General features: G+C 45.5%; 4 protein-coding genes across 4 annotated transcripts; 3 read left to right on the top strand and 1 right to left on the bottom strand.

Moving 5' to 3' along the window:
* Positions 1 to 310: 310 nt before the first annotated feature.
* On the top strand, positions 311 to 1,096 carry EV420DRAFT_1280157 (uncharacterized protein; the record flags this gene model as incomplete). The annotated part of the gene is made up of 3 exons (XM_060468188.1): positions 311 to 687; positions 739 to 922; positions 974 to 1,096. Coding segments are annotated over 3 exons (684 nt in total), but the record flags the coding sequence as incomplete, so codon positions are not given.
* Positions 1,097 to 1,912: 816 nt separating this feature from the next.
* EV420DRAFT_1220136 (uncharacterized protein) lies at positions 1,913 to 2,386 on the top strand (the record flags this gene model as incomplete). Its single annotated transcript, XM_060466447.1, has 3 exons — positions 1,913 to 1,981; positions 2,047 to 2,266; positions 2,316 to 2,386. Coding segments are annotated over 3 exons (360 nt in total), but the record flags the coding sequence as incomplete, so codon positions are not given.
* A 6,051-nt stretch (positions 2,387 to 8,437) lies between these two features.
* EV420DRAFT_1651565 (uncharacterized protein) lies at positions 8,438 to 9,403 on the top strand (the record flags this gene model as incomplete). Its single annotated transcript, XM_060478566.1, has 1 exon — positions 8,438 to 9,403. The coding sequence occupies one exon, from the start codon at positions 8,438 to 8,440 to the stop codon at positions 9,401 to 9,403; it is 966 nt and encodes a 321-aa protein (XP_060322862.1).
* A 6,891-nt stretch (positions 9,404 to 16,294) lies between these two features.
* Positions 16,295 to 17,582, bottom strand: EV420DRAFT_1753256 (uncharacterized protein; the record flags this gene model as incomplete). Its single annotated transcript, XM_060480444.1, has 8 exons — positions 16,295 to 16,374; positions 16,400 to 16,633; positions 16,686 to 16,758; positions 16,815 to 16,908; positions 16,961 to 17,038; positions 17,163 to 17,249; positions 17,301 to 17,401; positions 17,450 to 17,582. 7 exons carry the CDS (start codon positions 17,580 to 17,582, stop codon positions 16,501 to 16,503), a joined length of 699 nt encoding a protein of 232 aa, XP_060322861.1. The 3' UTR covers positions 16,295 to 16,374; positions 16,400 to 16,500.
* Positions 17,583 to 23,146: the final 5,564 nt, after the last annotated feature.

The raw sequence follows: 23,146 nt of genomic DNA, 5'->3' as shown, positions 1-23,146 counted from the left end.
CCAAACCTGATCATGATACCAGTAAGCAATACAAATCCTGGTTCCTAGTAGTTACTCACCATCTTGTGCTAGCTGCTGCAAGCCAGGGATGATCATCAACAGCTCGGATGGAGCCTGATAACGATAGTCTTCCAGCACTTGAGGAAATCAGCAATGATGATGACGATGAGGACCGTGAACGTGAAAAAGAGGACAGCAGTCACGATATGGATGCACCCTCAGATGTTGGTGCCTCTGAGTCCATGGAAGAGGCCCATCTTGGTACGTTCTAGAATTCTTGTTAGATGCTGCTTTCACTGAATAAATTTTCCTAGAAAAACTCGCTCAGCTCTGGAAAGCGGCAGCATATGCCTTCTTTGCCCCACTTCCCGAGATTGAGTATGACTCCAACAGTCGTGTATTTCATGCCTTCCAGTGCCTGAATTGTACATGTAAGGTCACATGCTATCCTGACACTGCGGATGCTGGCTCTACTGGTGCTCTATGGCATCACATCCATAAATGTTGGGGAGATGATGTTCTCGCTGCCGCAGACGATGCTAAGGACTTGAAAAAATCCCGGGAGATTGTTGGCAAGGAGTTGGCAAAGTCGAAGCCTAAAAATGGTTCGATCGTTATGATGCTGAAACGGTTTGGATCGAAAATCGTGACATATGCTACTCACTCACATACTAAAACAGAAGTTTGGTGAGCACCACATTTTCGCTGCATGCATCCTAATAACTCACTTCTGGTTAGTGCTGAAAGTGTGCGCTGGTGCGCTGAAAGTCTTCGTCCCTTCAACTTGTTCGCAGATCATGGCTTCAAATGTCTGATGAAAACAGGCCGTCCTCAGCACTATATTCCTCATCCAACTACAGTCTCTCGTGATACTAAGACAGTCTTTGCTAAAACTTGCAACCACATCTCTAAGTATCTCCGAGTAAGTGAGATTTATGAGTATATCACAGATGACTCACCATTGCTCTCGCAGAAGCTCACCAGGATGTTAAGCTTTGCAACTGATGCATGGACATCTCCAAATCACCTGGGCATATGTAGCATTGACTGTTCACTTCGTTTCAGAGGATGGGACTCCCACAAGGATGGTACTTGACTTCGTCGAGGTCCCAAAGGTATCTGCTGTGCGTTAGAGACCGATCATCACTTACCATTTCTATTTTAGTCTCATAGTGGCGAAAATCTGGCAGACGTGCTACGGCAGATTATAGAAGACTTTGGAATCTCAGGAAAGGTCAGTACTATAACCATTAACTGCGAGAATATTTTTCACTTACTGGGTATAGATGCTTGCAATCACCTGTGACAATGCAACTAACAACGACACGATGATTGACCACCTTGCTGTGCATATTGACAGCTTTCCAGGCAATACAAACCGAGTCCGATGCTTCGCACACATTGTTAACCTCGTCGCTAAGAGTCTCTTGAGGCAGTTTGACATGGTCAAAGGTGCAGATACTGATTCTGAAGGAGATGAAGGAGGGAGTAGTCTGCAGCAGTTAGCTATGGATATCAACCTTGAAGATACTGATCTGAGGGACAGTGGGATGGGCCAGGATGACACTGAGGGGTTAGTTGATGTTCTGCGTGACATGAAGGAGGCCGAGCGCGAAGCATTTGAGCTTGACACGGCACCTATTCGGTCAGCACTTGTAAAGGTCTGTAATAATCAATAGACATACCTCTGGTATTAATTCCTCTCCCAGATACAGGAAGCTCTGCTTCAAGATTGTGCATTCTAGCATGCTACTCCTACCATGATGGAAGGAGTTGCTGAAAGCTGAGGGGATGAAGGAGAAAGTATTGCCGCATGATGTGTCAACTCAGGTGGAACTCGACCTTCGATATGCTCAACGTGGTCATTCAGTATCAAGGTGCAATCAAGAAATTCACCGCAGATGTGGACAATGACTTGCATGCATTTGAGCTGTCAAGAGATGAATGGAAGGCTGTGCAAGACCTTTGTGATGTCCTCAAGGTGACCATCAGTGATGTTATGTCAGCATGCTTCTTTTTCACTTACTACCACAACTCCTGCTGCAGGTCCTCAAAGATGCTACCTTATACTTCTCTCGGTCAGGTATTCCAAGCCTCGCAACTGTAATTCCAGCCATGGACGTCATCGACAAGGTTTTCGCCACTGCAGCAGTCAACGACACCAAGTTCTCTGCGCCTATTCGGGCCAGCCTTCTTGTTGCCAAGCAAACCTTGAATCAGTACTACCACTTGACTGACGATTCTGACCTGTATCGTATTGCGATGAGTTTGTCTTCTAGTACATCATGATTTTCATTAAGCTAATCCTTTCACAGTTCTACATCCTGTTCACAAGCTAGTTTACTTCGAGAAAGCCAACTGGGAACCTATTTGGATTGACGAAGCAAGATCGATTGTACGGCGGGTCTTCGACGAAAAATACAAGGGCCATTATAATGCTGTTGTAGAAGAAGTGGTGGAGGTTATTACAGTGCGTGCTTGCCCCATTTAAATCGTCATATCACTCACGAAACATACAGCCCTCTGCTAATATCTTTGATAACCTCTCCATTGCCCCAACACCTGCGACTGGTGCCCTGGATAAACTAACTCGATACTTAGGAGCTCCTACCAAGGCTACCATGGATGTCATAGCATGGTGGCTCAAGAACCGCCACGTGTACCCGGCTTTGTCTCAGATGGCGCTTGATTACCTGACTATCCCTGGTGAGCATGCGCTTTTCATGATAATTGTGTTGTACTAATAATGTTTACCTTAGCTACTTCTGTCAATGTAGAATGAGTCTTCAGTCATGGACGACGACTCCTGCCTCATGTTCGCAACCGTCTCACTGTGCAAACAATGCATGCACTTATGTGTCTTGGTGATTGGAGCAGGCTTGGGTTTGTTCAAGATGAGGACATACTGGCTGTTGCTTGTCTACCAGAGGTACCAGAGGAGGAGGACGATGGTGATGGTGACGTCCTGATGCCAGATGGCTGGGACGCTATCTCAGTTGAATCAAAATAGGTGCATGATACAATGCTTTTAGGCTACGGAAGATTCATTTAATGTTCTCTGCAGGCTGATAACCTGCACTATGTTTATATACCCTCGAAAAACAAGCCCATCTCATTCTTTTACTATGTGACTCCTTTCAGACCCTTCCCTTTGACGATGACGACGAGTCAATGACCTCTTTGTTTACCTTATGGTTTTACTTTCACTATCTCTCAGACTTATTGATGGTCTATTTTACATTCTTTTAGATATATAATACTCTCATTAACTTGATCTAGCATAGCTTTACTTAGCAATGTTATACTCTTTCGTCATTGAGATATATGGGACGGGTGACCCAGCAACCCGTGCACCTTCGGGTGACCCGTCGCTGACCCATTGCTGACCCGTCATTGACCCATGACCCGTTGTATGGGTGACGGGTTTATTCGGGTTCAGGACGGGTGCAAAAAATGAGACCCGAACCCGACCCGGTGATGAGCCTAAACTTCCGTGGCAACGGCAAAAACCAAAACTCTAGAGGAGTTCACGGCAAATGGTGTGTAGCAGCAATAAAGGCTTTGTTGTTGTGCGAGTGTTTCGGTGCACCTCCGTGCGATGAATTCCTCAAGAACGCAAGTATACACTGCGACTTTTCAGTCAGCGAAGTAGTACCCTTAACGATCGAGTACTAGAAAACGTTGGCTGTAAGCCGGGAAGGGTCTCAATAGACGAGAAGGAACGGAATCCGGTATAACTGGGAATACCGGCAAACTGTGAACGAAGTGACGGCAATTTAACTAGTAAAGCCGTGGGCGAGGTTGACGGAATTAGAGAAAATGCCGTCAAAGAGCAATACCGTTGGCAAGATAACAAATACCGTGACGGCAAGAGACGAAGACTGTAGTCGAGAAACGAGAAACTGGTGGTAAAACGAAGATAAGACAAACTGGCGATGATATGAGGGGGAACTAGTGACGGCAAAACGATGGCTGGGACTGGGCTGGACTGAGACTGAAACTATACTGAGGTTAACGACGGCAAAACGAAACTGATACTAATCCTGAGTCTACACGGAGACTATCCTATACTGAAACTGATGGCAAGATACCAAATACCATGACTGATGATCCTATACTGAAGCTGTTGACCGAAATTCCGTGACAGATGCTGCTGGCGGCAATAACGATCCTAATCTGAGTCCACACGGGGACGTAACGATCCTGAACTGAACTGGGTAAAAACGATGGCAACATAGAAGGTGAAAACTGATGAAAACGATCCTGGCTGGTGAAAGTGAAACGATGCTGGCGGATTTAAAAGATAAAAGCGAGTTGTGGACACCAAATTCTGTGTATTGGCGCAATATGAGCGTACACCAATACCGTTAGAAGAAAAGCCGTGACAGAGAGTATAACTTGGAGTGACTATGTTGTTATTGTCTATCTCCTAGCAAGTACAAGCGATAACGGTGGTCGATAACGTGGATGATGGCTAGTGTCCAGTAACTTTTTTTGGAACTACTACTATACTAGCTTTTATACTACAAGTCTGGAATAAAATTAGAATACTTGAAACGAGTCCTTAGTAAGTCCTTAGTACATCAATTGGTAAGAAATGATACAAAACGCGTGCTCCCAGAGTTCTAAAGTAACAGCACCCACACGGTTTTACCGCGTACAGACTTAATGATCAGAAAGAATTCCCCCGACATACGGACTCTTGGGCTGCTGTGTTGCTGCGGCAAAGTACACTGAAGGTAGTACACTGAAGTAGATGCGTGCGGCATTATCTTGGCAGTTGTAACAGCCTTAGTAAAGTGAGTGGAAAGGTCACGGTATTAGGTCTTTTGCCGTGGAGTTGGTACTTTGACTGTGGCATTCTTCTAAATGACGCTTGATGCTGATGTCATCGATGGCTGTGCTGGGCGATCAATGATGGTCCTAAATCCAGTGAGATCTGCAATCAGGTGCCTGGCGGCATTAATGAAGTGGCGCAGATTGATACAGAATACGAGCTGGGAAGGATAGTTGGCAGGTAAGAGTGGGTATTGCCGTGATTGCAATCGTTGACTTAGTGAAAGTCCGCTAAGTGGACAAGGCATTTATTATAATGCTAAAATCCAGCGAATTCTGAGCGTACAGAGCCTTGAGGCTCATCACTGGGCTGTACACTAACTGATTCGCACCACAATAATGAAATAAGAACACTTTAGAAAGTGGGGGGAGGAGGGTGCAGCATTTTGGTCGATCCTGCATGTCCTTATATAGTGTGATAAGTACTGTACCATTTTGATCAATTTGAAGGTGATCCAAGAATTTTCGTCCAAAAAAAAATTCAAAAGAAATCAGGATTGATCAGAATAATCAGTTAAAGCAGTGCTGGGATTGGCTGACTATGTTACATAAGCAACTCAGCTAGGATTTTTTTGCTGTGACATGTGACATTTGAATTAAACAGTATTTACTTAGTCTGTTTAATTTAGATTTATCAGCATGTCACTCCACTGTCATGCACATTCCGGCACTGATGCTGTGCTCCCTCTGCCTGCACTCCCGCTCACCATACACAATGACAACAGATTGCCAACAAGACCAGAACATATAACACTCCTGTGTAATACCTAGATAAATGAAGACAGATTTGGAAGAACACTGCTGCCACTGTGTCGGTCAATGAGCGGCACAGGCAGGATGGTGCTGGGAGACCTTTCAGTAATGTCGGTGGAAGCATTGATGATCGCTTGACATCTTTCAGACATCATCCTGCATTCATCCGAATTATCCTGAGTTTGTGATGTTTGTGACTGATTATCTTAACCTTACCAGAACCCTCTGGCTCAGTCTAAACGGGTGCACACTGTGGCGAACGAGCCCTAAATGAAGCACAAGCAGTAGACAGGAAGTTTGATGGGTCTTGTTCTTGTCCAATCCCTTTGTAGTCATCGGTTCATTGAGATTCAAGTCTAGGTTCATCGGTTCTTTGATTATCGAGATGGTGTCACATCTATCCACAAGGGTGTAACGGATCTGTGTTTTTTTCCATTTGATGTTGTGCCGCCAAACATGCACAACTTGTGCATGTTTGACGGAGTTGGAATGGGTTAAGTTGAGTGGGTTATAAGAACGAACAAATGTTCAACGAGACCATAGTGCACCAACATGGCTCCTATCCAGCAGAATTCTCACTTCAATATCGCGATACAATGCTGAATGTAACACTACTTGGATCTCTGCTCTATGGTATGTCCTTCCTCACCCAAAGCTTATTATGACCTTACCCCTATTTTCCTTATCTTATCTTATCCCTATCCCTCGGAACCCCGGACCTACTTATCTTATCTCTTGGACCCATGATATTCCTGCCAGCACACTCCTTACCCGTTTACCCAGTTGCCATCACCCCAGTTCACAGCTGCCGCATCCCGGTGATATGCTGTCTACACGTTCACACCTAGATTTTGCGATTTTATAACAATACTGTTGCAGGTCTATCCTATACTAGTCGTATATCAAGGGCTATAGTTGAGACTTCGGACTGATAGTCAAGTTAGCATGCTACTAGTCGAGTCAGGACTTAGGAATGATACCACTAGTGGGTCAGCCCTACCAGCTGACCGGACTAGCACCTCTGAAGCTAGTATGACTTAGTAAATTATGGTCACTAGTAAAGAATACAGCTGCTAGCACCCAAACAAGAAATAAGAACCCACACAGATCTCGACTATTCAGTCGCTAGTGGACCGATCTGGGCATGAACACCTAAGTCAGGATGACTAGTCACACGAGCACTTCTGAAAGGACTTAGAAATGAACCAGTAAAGGCATAACCCTTAGCCCAGATCTGGCTAGTGTGATACAGATCTCATACGATCAGCACCCCGATCACAATCGAGCAGTTGCTACAGGCACGGTTACCCGACTATTCGTATAGCCGTGTCACTAGTGGAGCACCACTGGGCAAAGGGTGCGGAAATGACCCAATAGCAGAGTCCCTCGACCCGCTATCTGACAGAAAGAACAGGCTAGGCCGACTATTGCGTGATTATTCACCATAATTCGTGACTAGCCAAGATATCCTTACCAATATTACCCCTAAAGAATCTATTTATATTTATTCTGTACCTGTCTCTGTAGTATATAAGTAGTAGAAGGGGCAGCCTAGCAGGCGAGGCAAGCCATCCCCATGATTGTGACCTACTAGTCCATATTCTAGTGCCCCAATTAAAGGCTTTTGTGCTTAACCTCGACGAAGTGTCTACTAGTCGCTTAGTCACCTATAGTATTGAACGAATTGAAGTGTCTTAAAGTTACTATTCCGCCTTGGAGTGACTCAGAGCATTTCGAAGTTAGTTAAAGTATTTGTTCTTAGGCCAAGAGTGCCACTAGTCGAGCCTAGGGTGCTGCTAGTCAAGTGTAGACCGCTTGTGAGACCCAGTATTTGGCCCAGAGTGCCACTAGTTTTCGAAGTATCAGAGTTAGACCGAGCGCAGTTGCTCAATCCAAGTCACTATTCATCTAATCGTGTCTTAAAACCCCGCTAGCACAAGTATTACATCTTGTGTAGCTCACTAGTACCAAATATACATCTTTAAACAACCTTTCTCTGATTTGTTGAAGTCTGCAGAGTGCTTCTATCGTACTCAACACCCGAACTCAATAATATTGGTGATTAGTGTAGAGTAGTAGAGGGTTTTGGTGTTGTGGTGTTCATATCCATTCACTAGCCTTTTGTCACTCGCCGTTACCAAGCACATCACCGATTGTAAGTATATATAGAAGCTGAGATGACTTGTCCCTTGCGAATAGGGATCTGCGAACACACTTGGCCATCCAAAGTGGTGATAGGCTCAGAGAGGGGTAGAACATCATCCTGGGACGGTTGACAATACAGGGTATATGTTATGGATCTCGTGTCTTTTCCAGTCTGCACATGAGTCAACACATGCCTACTCTCAGCCTTCTCGGCCTTGACCTCGGCTTACTGGTATTTTCTATCATTTTCTCTTACTTTCTCCTTCCTTCTTACAAATACTAGAATAATAATGACTAGATTCCTTACTAGTGGTATATAAGTATTGTACTTGCCATTGTATTGGAATCTTATGCTATTTTACCCATCTTCATATGTCCACTTAACTGTGTGATTTAAGCAACCCTGATCGGTTATGCCTAGCGCTTTTTGGAAACCCAGTCAGTTATGCCTAGCGCTTGCTGACGCCCCTGTTAATTATGCCTAGCGCTTGTTAACACCCTTACGGATCCATCTTAGTGGTTGAAACTCAGCTTATGGACATCCTCGCTCACAACTTGGGTTTTACTTGAGTACTCATTACCTTGTGTATTAGCTCAAATACCCTGATTCTTAACATTGGTGGACACATTGGGAACACCTTGCAGAGGGAATCGTTTTAATCCATTATCTCCTGCTCACTTCAACACTTCACAGCTACTCACAATGGATTCCAATACTATGCTCGGACCCATTTCAATGGTCCATTTACCTGCTTCACAATATTCTCCCCCAACTCAGCATTTGCCTGGTGACTCGCTCGGCTTTCCTGATCCTCCAGCACCGCTTGTGTTCCCAGTCGACCCAGCTGACATTTCCAACACTGATAGCCATAAGGTTACTCACTTGTGGCCATCCTGTGTTCCCCTCTTTACCTTCACAGAACATTCATGTTTGCAGGAGCATAAGGATCGGATTATACAGGTACTTAAGCTCAGCAAGAACAACAGACTCGGGAATAATCTACGAACCACCAGTGATCGTGTATTGAAGCATAACCAGTACACTGAGACCTTCTTGGAAGAAACACACATGCTAGATTTCGTTCTTACATCCGTTTTTGCCTGCACTACATTCACAAAAGATGTCGTGTACAAATTAGATGAGAAAATCTATCAGGATCTTCACACCATATTAACAACTCACCATGCATTAGCTTCCTCGTCACTCAATAGCTTTGGTTATTCGGATCTCAGACCACCTGCATGGGCCATTGACACTGCAAAAGGTTTGACGGCCAATGATTTTGAGTTGTATGCCTTCCAGTATTGCATTCAGGTTGAGCATTTTCTTCATATGCTTGATTATGTCTATGACTGGAATAAACTTCAGACATGCATATACCTAAACAAAAAACTGCTGGCAACTCAGCACAATGCTGACAGAGCACATCTTGAGAAAAAGAAGTGTTACCTTCCTGCTGTTCCTCCTATATCACATTCTAATCCTTTCAAGTCGAAGACCTCTTTTCAGGCCTCGGCCTCTGACTTGAGTTGGGGGGGAGTACACTATGATGCTTTAAGAGATGAGGAACAGCATCCTAGCAGCTCACAGGTTGCTAAAATATGCAGTCAGTCTCATCTTTGTGTGAATTCCAAAGTCAGTGAACCTCACAATTTCGGTCCATATTGACATGAGAGTTTACCTGCGGCATCCCACCAAGCTCAGATTCCAAAGGACTTGGATTGCAGAAATCCTTTTTCACACAAGGGCATTTACCAAGCATGTTCTCCTAGTGATCCTGACTCGGGTTAAGGTAACAATGATGGAAACCAATGTCCATTTCATCGTGATCCATGCTATTCACAAATTCCCACATGTTCCGCCTACTCAGAGCATACCAGCATCGGTTCTGTCACTGCGACTGACATACCTACTTGCAACAATAATCCAAACCCGAGGGATAGTTGCGAGAACAAAGTCATTGATATTCCAGCCTGGAATAATAGCATCAGTAACCCAATCCTTCCTTATTCAACCAATAATGGGATTAGTACCTTTCGAATCGCTTCAAATACGCCTTGCACACCCTTTTCAGAAAAGAACAAGAATTCCCAATTACCACGTAAAGTCAGACGTCGCATCGACTGACTGCTGAGATGACCACCGTGAATATTCCATGCTACCAGCCAGGTCACGTCCACTAATAGTGATTGTCAGTGTACACTGATGGGAATTGAAAGGTACTAACTATGCTAAGGAAGGCAAAGTGCTACACACACACACACCCTAACACACTCAATAATTGCGGTTCGAAGGGGTAAGTTACACCGGGTCGATACTTGTACTGTGGATACTAGTTCCGGGTTGACAATGAATATAATTTGTTTGATTGCAATATTCTGAAACGACACAAATCTGAACTTTCTGTGTTACCAAACACAATCTGATACCAACAGGCTGCCTGGTGCAGTTTCCTGAATGCGTACTAACTGCCTGGTGCAGTGTCTGAACTGATACTGTCTGCCTGGTTGCAGTTTTACTGGTACTAACACGGATTCTGGACTGTACTTCTGATGGTCTGTCTGTATCTTTCTGAACTGACTGCTTTCTGAACGGTTCTTGCACACAAAACGTGACCAGGTCACTAAATACTATTCCAGGTGAGTCTAGGACTCGAAGCTCTTAACCAAAACCCATACTAATTTGCTTGGTAGCGTTCTGGGGGCCAGAAACCTGACCTCCTGCTAGTTACATGGACAGTATTTATACTATTCTACCCTATCTATATTTCCAATCTTTCCAGGTACTATTACTGCGCTCGCTGACTGAGCTGGGTGGATATGAGCTCATATCCCAGCTCCCAGGTGAACCCGATCATGATCTTGTGCTGCAACCTGGTGTCCTGGCTCATGATACTAAGTTTTACCTGTACCAGGGCAGAGCCCCTGGTGTTACGGTTCTTGTTTCTCATCTACCCGGCGAGCCAACCATCCACCTGAGAGACTAGAAAAGCTGCCAGGTAAGTAAAGCCGTATGCGATCGTTCTTTGTTTTGTTATTCTTACTTTTGGACCGATGCCATCAGGCGGCCAGCAGTGCCGGGATGCCAGTTCAGCTGGAGCCATGTGCTTTTTGACCTGCCTGGACCTTCGGTCACTCGGGCTGAGTCACCGGATCACCGGTCTGTTGCCCGAGCCCTTAGGCTTGTCACGGCTAAGTCCTTACTGACACAGTGGGGTTTAACACTTCTTGCTGTGTACCTTGCAGGTTCTTCCTTACTCGCACAGCTACAAACGTAGTTTGTAGGATAATAAAATTAGATTTATACGCATTTTCCAAGGGTAGACGCCAGGCAGGCATATCAGAATGAGAGAATGTGTACTGTGGCTGTTGGGATTGATAATCATGAGAAGCAAAGCAACACGGGTCCCGGTAGGAGTGAATACCCTTGATCACAATGTCTTGCAGATGGTCCTTGACTCGAGCTCGTATATCATGTGTAACTCCCAAAAGGCACCTCGGAAGCTCTCTGCATGGTCTAAGGTTCACATCAAGCAGAAGACGAGCTTTATGGAGCAGACAAGAAGCACCAAACGTTGGCTATACAGTCTGCATCTAATCAGACACCGAGGGGAAGTTAAAACAGCTGTCGCGTTGGTTACCAATGGGGAGCATCATAGTGAAGTTCATGTCTTATTTGACACAAGTCGGTTCACCAAGCTCCAGTTACACTACCAGACCCGGAAATTTTGTCGCCATTCGAAGTATCGAAGAGTACTGGGAGCTGTCCGAGACAAAATATGCATTGCGATACCTGCAAAACCAAAGCCAATTACCAGCCGTGATAATCAATTTCTTGATGTATCCCTTACATCCTTGACAAATGCTCCCATGATTCCTATTGCATGGGAAACCATGCCGACTGAATGAGATTTACAGCGACTACTCACAAAATATCTACGGAGTTCCAAGTTCAATATGGCATCTTTGAAGTGCATGCCAGAGAAGACTGGGCGCAATCGATTACATCGGAGTGTTCAGCTCAGTGCTAGTTCAAACAGCGTACCCTGCGACATTTCTATCATGCATATTGCAGTGTCCCACAGCCTCCTGTTCAGAAACACACAAACCAACCTTCTAGCACATTCGACGGATCTAGCACTGACTGTAGCACAAAAAGAAGTTCAGATGAGTGTTGCTTGATATAAACGATGCATCATTTGTACATCAGGAAGCAATCGCGAGGCTATAAGCATAGCTATAGATGTCCTGACTGATAGTGAGCGATGCCATCAGAAAAGAAGTCAGCGCACCGGAGCCATGAGGGAACTTAATGATCAGATTTGGGATCCGGGTACAACCGTGAGAGGTGCAGTCGAAATGGGGATTACCCTGGACATCAAGGCAGATAAATATCCTGGTTCATTGAAGCAAGACCCACGGGTGAACACAATCCTGAGGGCGGGTGGACTAATGGAGGTATCGATGACACAGCAAAAGGAAGGCTGCAGTGATCAACATCATCAATATCATTCCCATTTTGGAAACAACTCACCGGCAACTACGAAAGCCGATACACTTTGCTATCGTCGCACAATGGAGCTATCCTCCATCCATGGGTCTCCTAAATGATATTTTGGCACATCCTGCATTTATATTATACTATTTCTCAAACAACCTGTCAGCCAAGAAACTCGTGGACAACAAGGAGAGCACTTACCCTATCACCTCATCTCCCGACTCTTCGTCCTTCGTATTACAAACATCTACAGTTCTCTAACATCTGTAGGAAACTGGGATGCAACCCGTCTTGTTTGTATTCCTAGAAAAAGATTTTACGATGTTCATAGGGGAATTCAGAGGATGAAACGATGATGACGCTGATGACGCTGGCTGTGGGCACCTGTGGAATAGTGAGTGGGCTGAAAGGCGAACCTCAAAAACCCACACACACACTCACACAACTACACAAACTACAATCACCCTCGTAAGTTCTAGGGAGAGCGATTATTTCTAATGTGATCCAACTATACTTCAATATCTCGAAGAGTTTCTCTTATTCTCAGCGCTCTTAGCGAAGCTAAGCTTTCTCTAATGAATTCCTAAGTCTAGGAACTTTTTACAGGAAGGTTGTTCACTGGCGCGATGCAACCTTCAAGGCAGATTTGAGTTATAATACACAAGGGACACTGATCCCAACAGAAACAGAGGCAATACATGCCGAAACTTTAGTGAGCTCGCTAAAAGAACACCACAGGCAAGCACTGACTTAGCCCGCTCACTACACAACTGTATGTAGGGGTTCTCCAACTAACTCCAGCAGGTTATCTCGACTCAAGAACACTTCAGAAGCGCTCAGAAACAGATTCAGAAACGGAACTTCGAACAGAACTGACACAGAACAGACTGAAACAGAACAGAACAGAACAGAACAGAACAGATCTCAGATTTCCACTTCAACACATTCTCCGAACAGACTTATCACACTTAACAGAACAGAAACAGCATCACTGATTCGTATTCACTCTGACTAAGTTCTCAAAAGTCTTATCAAAAGGGTATCTCCTATTTCTCTGAGTGAGCTCGCTAATTCTATGCACAGCTCGAAGTCACAAACTGGTCCTTTGTTACGGTACCACCTTCAACGTGTGCACGGGAACTCGGGGGCTCGAAACTTTTTTCTACCTACTGTAACCAGCCTACTTATACTACAGGGGAATTAGAATTACAAACGTCGCACAGTACCCAGACTCCTACATGCGTAGCACGTTGCCACCGCTGCCTTACTGAGCATCCGAGTCAGACTTCCCAGTTTTAGTTGCATTTCTATAGCGAGCTCGCTAAATGCGTGCCAAGAGGTGCTCTCCCGACACCCGCAGGCTTGTTCTCTAGTGACCGACAGGTGTAGGCGCACGGAACTATCAGTTCTGGCGTATGTCGTTCAGGACTTCTTTCTTGGATTCACAGAGGCTTCTTGTAGACACGGCAACAAGTGAGTCTTCGAACAATGGGACTCAGAACAATGGAACGCAGGCTCGCGGACTTCGGCCGAAGCCCATTGCCCAAGCTCGTGCCGGTGATATCTGTCATCTCATGTAAGGATTTCCCCGGATTTTCAGGTACGACACGTCACAGTTAGCGAGCGCGCTAAGTGTTCTCAGTGTCAGTGCAATCTTCAAGGTTCTATCTAGCTCCCACGAGTGTGCTTGTAAGTTAGAGCCTAAAGCATTGGGTATAGGGTTTGGCCTTCTCATCATGCATGCCCGTCAGGTACAGTGCTGTGACTAAGTCCTGTTTAGAATCCCATTGCTTCTTATGCCATAAGTTATATTCCACATCATTGCACCGTGTAGCATTAGTGTCGATGCGTTGTTTTAGTCCGCTCGCTCACTATATCTCAGTATGCATGTAAAACACTCTAGATTGCAAAATTACACATGTAAATAGGCTGCAGTCGCAACAATGCACTACTCGAAAGAGTCAGTGTATTAGGATGGTGCCTAATCGGCATCAACTCGCTATCAAAATCATCATACAGATGATTCCAGATGCCTCCTTCGAAGGGTTCAGCATCACTTCTGGGCGTGAGGACATCACAACTTTCTCTCATCATATTCTCGGCTTCACTTTCAATCTTGCAGATAAGGGTCTTCGAGAAATTGCAGGCCCATCGAGTTTTGCAGGAAGTCCATAATTCCTGTTTTCCATCAATTCTTACTGTGCTACGGGATCTTATAACTGGGTTTAGGGATCGACAGCAGCATCGCCAAAGGATTCTGCGCTCACTTCGATTGGAATTCCTTTGTCCGCTTATTCTGGAATCGATCGGTTTCTCTAGGTTTTCAGTTTACCTCAACTTGTCAATGATAGCAGAAGTCGCAGCAATTAAACAAGAGTTAAAGCGACTACTCACTGAACATCCACAGAGTGTCACATTCAATACAGTATCATGGAAACCCAATTTGACAGAGAAAACTGAAAACAATCAATTAAATCAGGCATGTTCAGTGCATCTTTAGTTCAAATGACATACCCGGTGATACTTTTATCATGTATATCGCATTCTCTCCCATCATCCCTTCTGGACATACAGAAGCCAGTCTTCTAGGGCATTCAAAAGGCCTAGCGTCGACTGCGCAACTACCAGAGGTTGATACAGAAATCATTGGGCATAGACGATGCCTGCATACATCAGGAAATGAAGTGAATGATGCTGAGACCTCAAGGCAATGTACAAATGTGGACATAATCTCGAGTGTGAATGGAACGATGGTGGAATCGATGAGACGGCGAAATGATGGGGCCCATCATCAATATCATTCCCGTTTTAGAAACTACTCTGAAGAACCGGCTCTTGCCAATTCCCCGCTTCATCGCACGAAGCCTTCCTCTATTTGGGTATTGTCTGAGCTTCGTTTGTACCCATCCAGGCATAAAAGAACATCTAATCCACTGCAAATGTTGTCCTTAGGTATTTACCCATATACATGCTTGTTATTGTGGAACAAGTCTGACATTTACCCAATCTTCGACTCATGTAACAGCAAAGGCCCTGGCGGTAATGACATTTCCAAAGGCAATGAACATTGTGCTCCATATGTGAAGGGTATAGAATCGCTTTGATTCCAGGATTCGTGAAGTTACGGCCACAATCAGCAGAACAATTCAAATCTACAATACTTACCTGGTCTAATTCTTTTCATTCACTTGGTGTGTGCCTCGTTCCAGCATATGTAGACTGGGGGGGCCATGTTATGGATCTCGTGTCTTTTCCGGTCTGCACATGAGTCAACACATGCCTACTCTTGGCCTTCTCAGCCTTGACCTCGGCTTACTGGTATTTTCTATCATTTTCTCTTACTTTCTCCTTCCTTCTTACAAATACTATAATAATAATGACTCGATTCCTTACTAGTGGTATATAAGTATTGTACTTGCCATTGTATTGGAATCTTATGCTATTTTACCCATCTTCATATGTCCACTTAACTGTGTGATTTAAGCAACCCTGATCGGTTATGCCTAGCGCTTGCCAATCAACTGCTTCCCAACTATGCCTAGCGCTTTTTGGAAACCCAGTCAGTTATGCCTAGCGCTTGCTGACGCCCCTGTTAATTATGCCTAGCGCTTGTTAACACCCTTATGGATCCATCTTAGTGGTTGGAACTCGGCTTACGGACATCCTCGCTCACAACTTGGGTTTTACTTGAGTACTCATTACCTTGTGTATTAGCTCAAATACCCTGATTCTTAACAGTATGCCCCAGAGGATGAAGATGGAGGGATTCCTAAAAGTCGAAAGTCCATACATCATCACTTAAGAGCTCTCATGATATCAAACCCACTTTAATACAAGCATTCAGCCAGATCATCGAATCATAATCGTTCGAGGTGAGCGCTCCCGAGGCTTTGGTTTTGGTTTGGGTAATCTCTTCACGTATCCTGGTTTGATCCTTGGGATGAAGACTTAGCTCGTAGAGAAGCCAGGCCATGCTGCCTGCGGTTGTGTCATGGCCCGTGAACATGAAAGTCCTGATGATTTCAGTCAGCAGATGGAAGTAGACATGGAGTTCAAAGCAGCTTATGCCAGCTGAGAATCAATTTCTATGTTGGTCATCTTCTTCTTTACATCGTTGTTTAGTTGAGATATGAGAGATACGTCTGGTATACAATGCATCTTATGTACCGAGAACATTAACGACATCCTTCTCAGCCGGACGGACATCGTTCGCTACCTCTTTCAGTTGCTTCTCATAGATGGGCCTTGATACCTTCATCGCAGTGTGTCTAAAGCGATTCAGCCGATGTGGTAACTCTATTGGGTAGCCACTCGAGCGGAACAACCAACCACTCAGGAAGTAAGCACCAGAGCAAAGAATACAGAAGCTCCAGTGATGTTGGCGACATCAAGGAGTCACCACTGTTCAAAGATAAGTACGCAATATACTGTACAAGAAATGAATGATCCATACAAAATATTAGTAGTCGCTGCCATGAGCCCGCTTTGTCCGCCGCCAAGTGAGTTGAACTCATATCGGAAGGATGCTGGTGAGTTGACTGTGAACCCGCTTTGACAGTCGTGAATGGAAGATTAAACGTACTAATGCCTATGATATCCAGTGAAGCCTTGCTTGTCCATTCAAGTACATTGATTACTCTGGCATGTTTGACTCGCTGGTTGATCTGCTCTGTAAGCTAAGGTAACAGAATGAGCCCACTGTCATGGAAGCCTATGTCCCTCTGGCACCTTCGTAGCAGACGCCTGGAAAACAGTCAGGAAGAGTCGGAGCTGCTGGGTTGCAAAGGCAGGATTGAGGATTTTCCGCTGGCATTGGTGTATTTCACCTACAACTCCAATTAAAACAATGAATTTTGGAGACATGGGACACAGTGGCTTACCTTCCATAACAACTAATCCTGGTCCTGTGATGGCTGCACTAATAAGATACGTATCTCTCGTTTTTGGGAATCAGGTATCCAGACGAATGAAATATGTATTGCAACGCTTTGGGGTCAGCAATGGACAAAATGTCATGCTGTGTTGGATGTCAGAGCTATTAATTGAGAGATGGACAAATGGTACTGACCCCGAAACATCCCTTTGTGTGGTATACGGCACCGTATTGCTGATACCATTTCATCTCTAGGTCTCCCAAGTGCTGACGGTTACTGAGGAGGTATTCATGGCCTGATAAATTCAGAATACAGACTAGATGATGGGGTGAGGGCCACAAACCTAAAAGAGCTGAAGGGCTCGGCAGTCCACAGATCCTTTGGACCATAGATTTACGGCCTTTGAGATGCAAAATCACAAAGGCAAGAAGAAATGCAGCGGTAGGGAAGACGAAGTAATAGGTGATGGATTGCATGTCGTGCAGCTCGAAGAAAATGCTCTGAAGAGGATGCCAATAAGGACGGGCTTTTATCAGTGAACCCAACTGAGCATGTCATAAGGTAGTTCTCGAATTTGGTAGAGAGTGTCAGTGCATGTGCCAAGGACTTCAGCAAACGGCCCCGCAGAGTCAGAGCAGCTGTGTCAATGGAACCCGAATAAGCTGACTAAGTCAAGGCATTTGACTGAGGTGCAGTTTCACACCGACCTACAACAGAGGCCTGTGTAAGAAGACGTACTGCGAAGGCAAGCATCGCGTAAGGACAGCTTGGATTGGAAGCATGCAAAAATTCTGGTCAGCCAACCTATGATAATGATCAGCATAATACCACGGAGCCCGCAGACAAAACCTGCTGATTAAGAACATGGCAAGTATGAAGTACAACGTTTTCGCATTTGCATTTGCACTCGCACTTGCTTCTATCGAGGTCTTCGATATTGACCGGCCATCATCTTGCATAAGTACGGGTGACAACTGATAATGCCATGGGTTATACTTAGGGCTTCGCACCTGTACCGTATACGGTATACGGCCGTATAGCCACGGTACAGTGACGGGCGACAGCTGATCCATAACTGTACCGTCAATGCTCTTAGAACTAGGTTGACGGTATGGTACGGGTATATAGATGGCCGTGCCAGTCGTCAATATGGCCGTTGAATAACTCCTGTAAGGCCCGCTCTGGGGCAAAGCCTGCTACGTTCGCTCCTCATGAAAGTATCCATTGTCCAAAAACTACCTCACTTATACACGATTGAACCTAAGAGTTGGAATCAGAGCCGATGCCATTGGTGATTGTGGGTGAATTGAATCAGTTAGTAAATAGTTATGATCAGGACTTCAAAAACTAACAGTAATAAGGGTGCTGCTCGAAAAAGCCTCGCTCGGTGGCGGCAGATGCCACCACCAGCTCGCATTTTCTCTCAGAATCACTGTTTGGAGAGCTGAATGGAAGTTCAGCCGAGCAACTCCGTGGAGAGCGTGATAGTAACATGAGTCACAGTAAACAAAGTGACAAACAAAGAAACTGCCACACCGAGAATCTGACTTTAACAGAAATTTATGTGTGGCACGCCGTTCAAATTTACCACACATAGAAAGTCCGATGACATTCGGCTCGGGGAGCTGTCAAAAACTCGGCTACCATCCATCCCCTATAAGACCTTCTACTAACGTAGCAGGAATAATACATACCTGATATTTGGGGCTTTGGAGCAGCTCCAGGTCCTGCCATGGGCACGTCGTCATCTGCATCGTGATAAAAATTGAATTTCGAGGGGGATTTCAAGTTTCCATTGGCATCGAGGGCACACTGATCTGTCATGATGCTCAGAATGTGGTTGTAAGTCTGCGAAAAAAGGACCATTATATACTCTTTCATGAACTCCTCTGGCTTAAAATTCAGCAGTATTTGACAGGTGCACAGGCCAGTGGGGGGCAAATTATTCCGCAATATGTGTGGGTAGTCAAACTCAAAGGATGAAACAGTAGTAGAATAGAGGCAGCAGAAGCAGGAAATAGAAAGTATTCTATGCTGGTAAGGGTTAGAGCTTGAGTAGAGCGAGTGAAAGAAGATCGGGTGGTAGCGCTGAAGAGCTTGCGGTGCCAGCACATCATGGTACGATGTTAAGTGTATGGCAAACACGCGTACAGTGTGATCTGATGATGGTTATTTTTAGATACATACACGGCCATGTTTATACAGTTGCTAACAGTATACGGGATGTCCGTATACCGTCCGTCTCTGGGCGAGTTATTTCGCCAGACGGAACGGGCACGGTACCCGTATGACGGCACCCGTATAACCGTACTATACGGTGACGGTGCGAAGCCCTAGTTATACTTGAGCAGCTGGCCATGACTAAATACAATGGATTGACCACGAGTATGTCTGAATAATTGCTGTATTATTAAGATGAGATGAAAAATGAACGAGGACGTGCTTTTCCGTAGAATGTTACTACTGTCAATCCATTATAAATTGCCATGGTAGATACTTGCATTAGTAAGAAGCTATGAAGTATACGCTGAGTGCCAGCAGTCACATGAACCCCGAAGAAACGAGGAAACTTTATCAACGACGAAGAATTTGTGAACTTCGAGTAATCCACCCAAATCTGACTGTCCAGACTGAGAAATTTGCTCCTTCGACGTACTTAGTTAGTGGCTCGGCGTGACCCAGATCAACATACTTAGTAAACCTGTCTTCAATCGGGCTCAGCTGGTCGAAAAACGGTCCGACGCGAATCTGAGAATTCTGGAGGAAATTCGTTGGATTTGTCACCAATATTTCAGAAGCGTTGTTCCGGGAAATCGAGAAAAAAATCGAGACTGCGAGGTTCCAACTAACCTTGAAGGCTGCGAGCAACTGCCGGCGCGAGGCAGGATTGCATTTTTGGTGATGTTTGGTGGCGCTTGGCAGCGTCGTGTCTATCAGCCGACGCAAGCCGACCCCGAGTCTTCGCTTCCACCACCATCACTGCACGTCGAATACATGATTTCTTTCCTCGCTGATTATTCACTCATTCTCATTCTGTGAGACAATCCTTACGCGACCGGATTACTCAGGATTAGTCTTTTTCCTTGACTCAGCCATTGTCGCCAATGGCTTGGACAGAACTCTGGGCAAGCCTGTGAGATTTTTCTGGTTATCTATAAAGCAGCGGACTAATAATCTGTCAGGTCAGTATTCGGTGACCATGGTGCCCAACCTTTACAGTCAAAGAAAGTTGGCGCAATATCACTCAAGCATCGTGTCGTCTTGGTTTCTCTGACGCGTTTCCATGCATCGAATACGCCGTCCTGCTTTTCTGGGATGGGCCAATTAGCGGGATGACTCTGACGCAAAGGAGAGTTCACGCTACAGGACCCTGGAGAACATTTCCCGGGTGCGCCAGCTGGGAGACGGTCTTGCCTGGACCCCCGGTGTAGGTGTGTTTTGTTTCTTTGTCAGCGTCGAATTGATCCTGTCAAACAACGGGTTTTACGCATTTCCTGATCCAGGGAGAGAGGCAACAATCAATGAATTGACGACCTAACTAGGGGAGAGAGATGTCGACCTCTTTCTTTGGTTTGAGCTCGCTCAAATCTTCTCAGTTCCATTCGTCCCTGCCCCCAGCGTTTCCTCACCGTTGGATTCTGGTATCAAACAATTGGCTCTGTTGTTCCATCCTCGTTCTCAAGTTAGCTCCTTCCTCTTCTGTCCGAGTACTTAATGCGAAGACTCGTTATGCGTCTCGCTAAGTCTCTCTCTTGGCTTGTGAGCGTCTTTCCGGCTGATGTTAATTCCAGACTACTCCTGTTTTCTTAGTGGTCAGCCTTGTGTATGCCGCACCTGACCTGACCTCACGACACCGTTATTGAGGTGCCTTTTCTTTTGGAAAATTTGTAGCGATTCTCTAATTCACGAATCACGATGTCTGCTAGGGCGTTAGTCTTCTCCTTGTCTTTTGACATGCGGCAGTGGACTCAGGTACAGATGTGATTCTGCTCGTGCTTCAGGATACTGTGCTTTTATCGCTGAATTGGAATCTCGCCCAAGCGGTTTCCTCGTTCGATCCCAGGGTCTGCGGTGTCTCCTCCATGCAGTCAAATTTTGCCCCGTACTATGTCTGAAATTCTTATTTGTAGGAAAGTATAAATCTCCACGACCTGTCTTTCTTCGCCAATGAACCATATTTTGCTCCAGCATCCTTCAACTAAGTTCAAATAACACTGTCGTTTACCAGCACTCCTAGTGCAGTCCGTGTGGCGTGCCAGTCAATTGTTCAATCCACCATCCAAGCATGTCGGGGCTTCACTGACCCGCCCACACTTTCGTAAAAGCGTCCGTAGTTTTCGCTCTTTTTTCAGTCCAAACGTTCCTATTCAGGAGCTAAATTCACGATAGAAAAATTCTTAGTAGCCGGGAGTACTTTGCACGTATTTCAAGGATGGCGTTTGCCCCTGCTGTTTGGACCGATCACTGGCATGGATCCGCATCACGTCAGGAAAGGAGCCGCAGGTGAACAGGATGAGCGGTTGTTCAGTCACCTCGTTCGAGTCGAGGTCCTCCGCTGGTGTGTTGCAGACATTTTATTCTATTCTTCTTGGACAGATGTTGATATGGACGGCAACGCAAATGGAAGAGGCCTGGGCTAAGTTAAGAATAGGAGAGCATTTCGAACGCGCGTCGCGACCGTGTTTAGATCACATGGTCATTGGTCGCTCCAACAACTGTGGCCGTGGGAAAAGACTTGAAACTTTTAGGACGTCCTCATTACAATGACCAACCCCCGCGGCTCATCCCATCTCTTCGAACAAGGCGACATTCTCATCCTCTACTCCACACTCACTCGGGTTCGAGGCCGCTTTGAAACTCGTATCGACCTTGCGAAGGGACCATTGATTAGACGACCAACGCTGCCAGAATTATTGGGAAGGGACGCCCGGTCAGCTTAAACGACAAAGGTGCGTTTGTCGTTCTTTCGATGATGCGGTATCACTAACACCAGTTCTCCAGGTCGAACCTCTACACCTCGCCCATATGCCCCACACATGGATTATAACCGCCAAGAGAATTGAACATGGAAGATCTTCTCAAGAGACACGCGCTGATTGGTAGTACCATATTAAAACTATGGCTGCCGATGGAGGGTTGGTAGATGGTAGTGGAGGTACGTACATCATTTCTTTCGCGTTGACGTTACGCCGATTTCTGTCTGCAGCTCTCTAGTGACTAGTGACTTCGCGTCTAATATTGCGCCGAACGACTTGTGTTTTTAAAGATCGCCAGTGGTCCTGTAATGCATATTGCAGACCAATGCAATGAGGGCCTGGCCCAGTTCTTCTCTTTCTGATTGATCCCAGCTACGTCATGGGAGACTGTTCACCTGCCGATTATTCTTCCCTCACTTTTCGGCAAACTTTTCAACTGCTGATCGAAGCCTCGATGAATCGTAATGGCCAACGTGAGGATCCTCTCAAGAGATTCACACTGATTCGAGGTGCCGACAGAATCGTGCCTATCAATGAAGGGTTGCAGTGCTAGTGGAGGTATGAGTATCGCTCCGTCTGCCTTGCCATCTTCCCTATCTCGCGGTTGCAGGTCGACTGGTGCCATTTGCGTTATTGATGACCATGCGCACCTCTAAGCGTTTAAAATTTATTGGTTCCATAGACTCGGTCGACTCCGCGGTGATGAGATAAAAGAAGCATTGAGGTGAGAAGGGTCGCATTCTTGCTCCGCCGGACCAACGTGTTAACTCGATACATGCTAGGACGAACCTAGACATCGTCATACACTGAGCTACGATATACAGCTTTGTCATTCCTTGGTAGGCTAAATGTGAATTCATTCCAGGGTGACAAGTGAAGACATTCACGCCTGAAAATTAAGATACAAAGTAAGACGCCTTATTATCTTCTTGTGTTACGGTACCAACATTTGTCCAGCCCTATGGCTTGAGATAAAGATATCGCTTTTTCGCAGTGAGTTATCAGCGTCGGCAATATCCTTACCCGGAGATGACAATACCATCAACAGCTTGTGAGCGCTCAAA

The sequence above is a fragment of the Desarmillaria tabescens genome, assembly GCF_030435595.1.
Source record: "Desarmillaria tabescens strain CCBAS 213 chromosome Unknown EV420scaffold_100, whole genome shotgun sequence".
In the NCBI taxonomy this organism is placed as follows: domain Eukaryota; kingdom Fungi; phylum Basidiomycota; class Agaricomycetes; order Agaricales; family Physalacriaceae; genus Desarmillaria; species Desarmillaria tabescens.
This window is presented reverse-complemented; position numbering and strand designations above follow the sequence as displayed.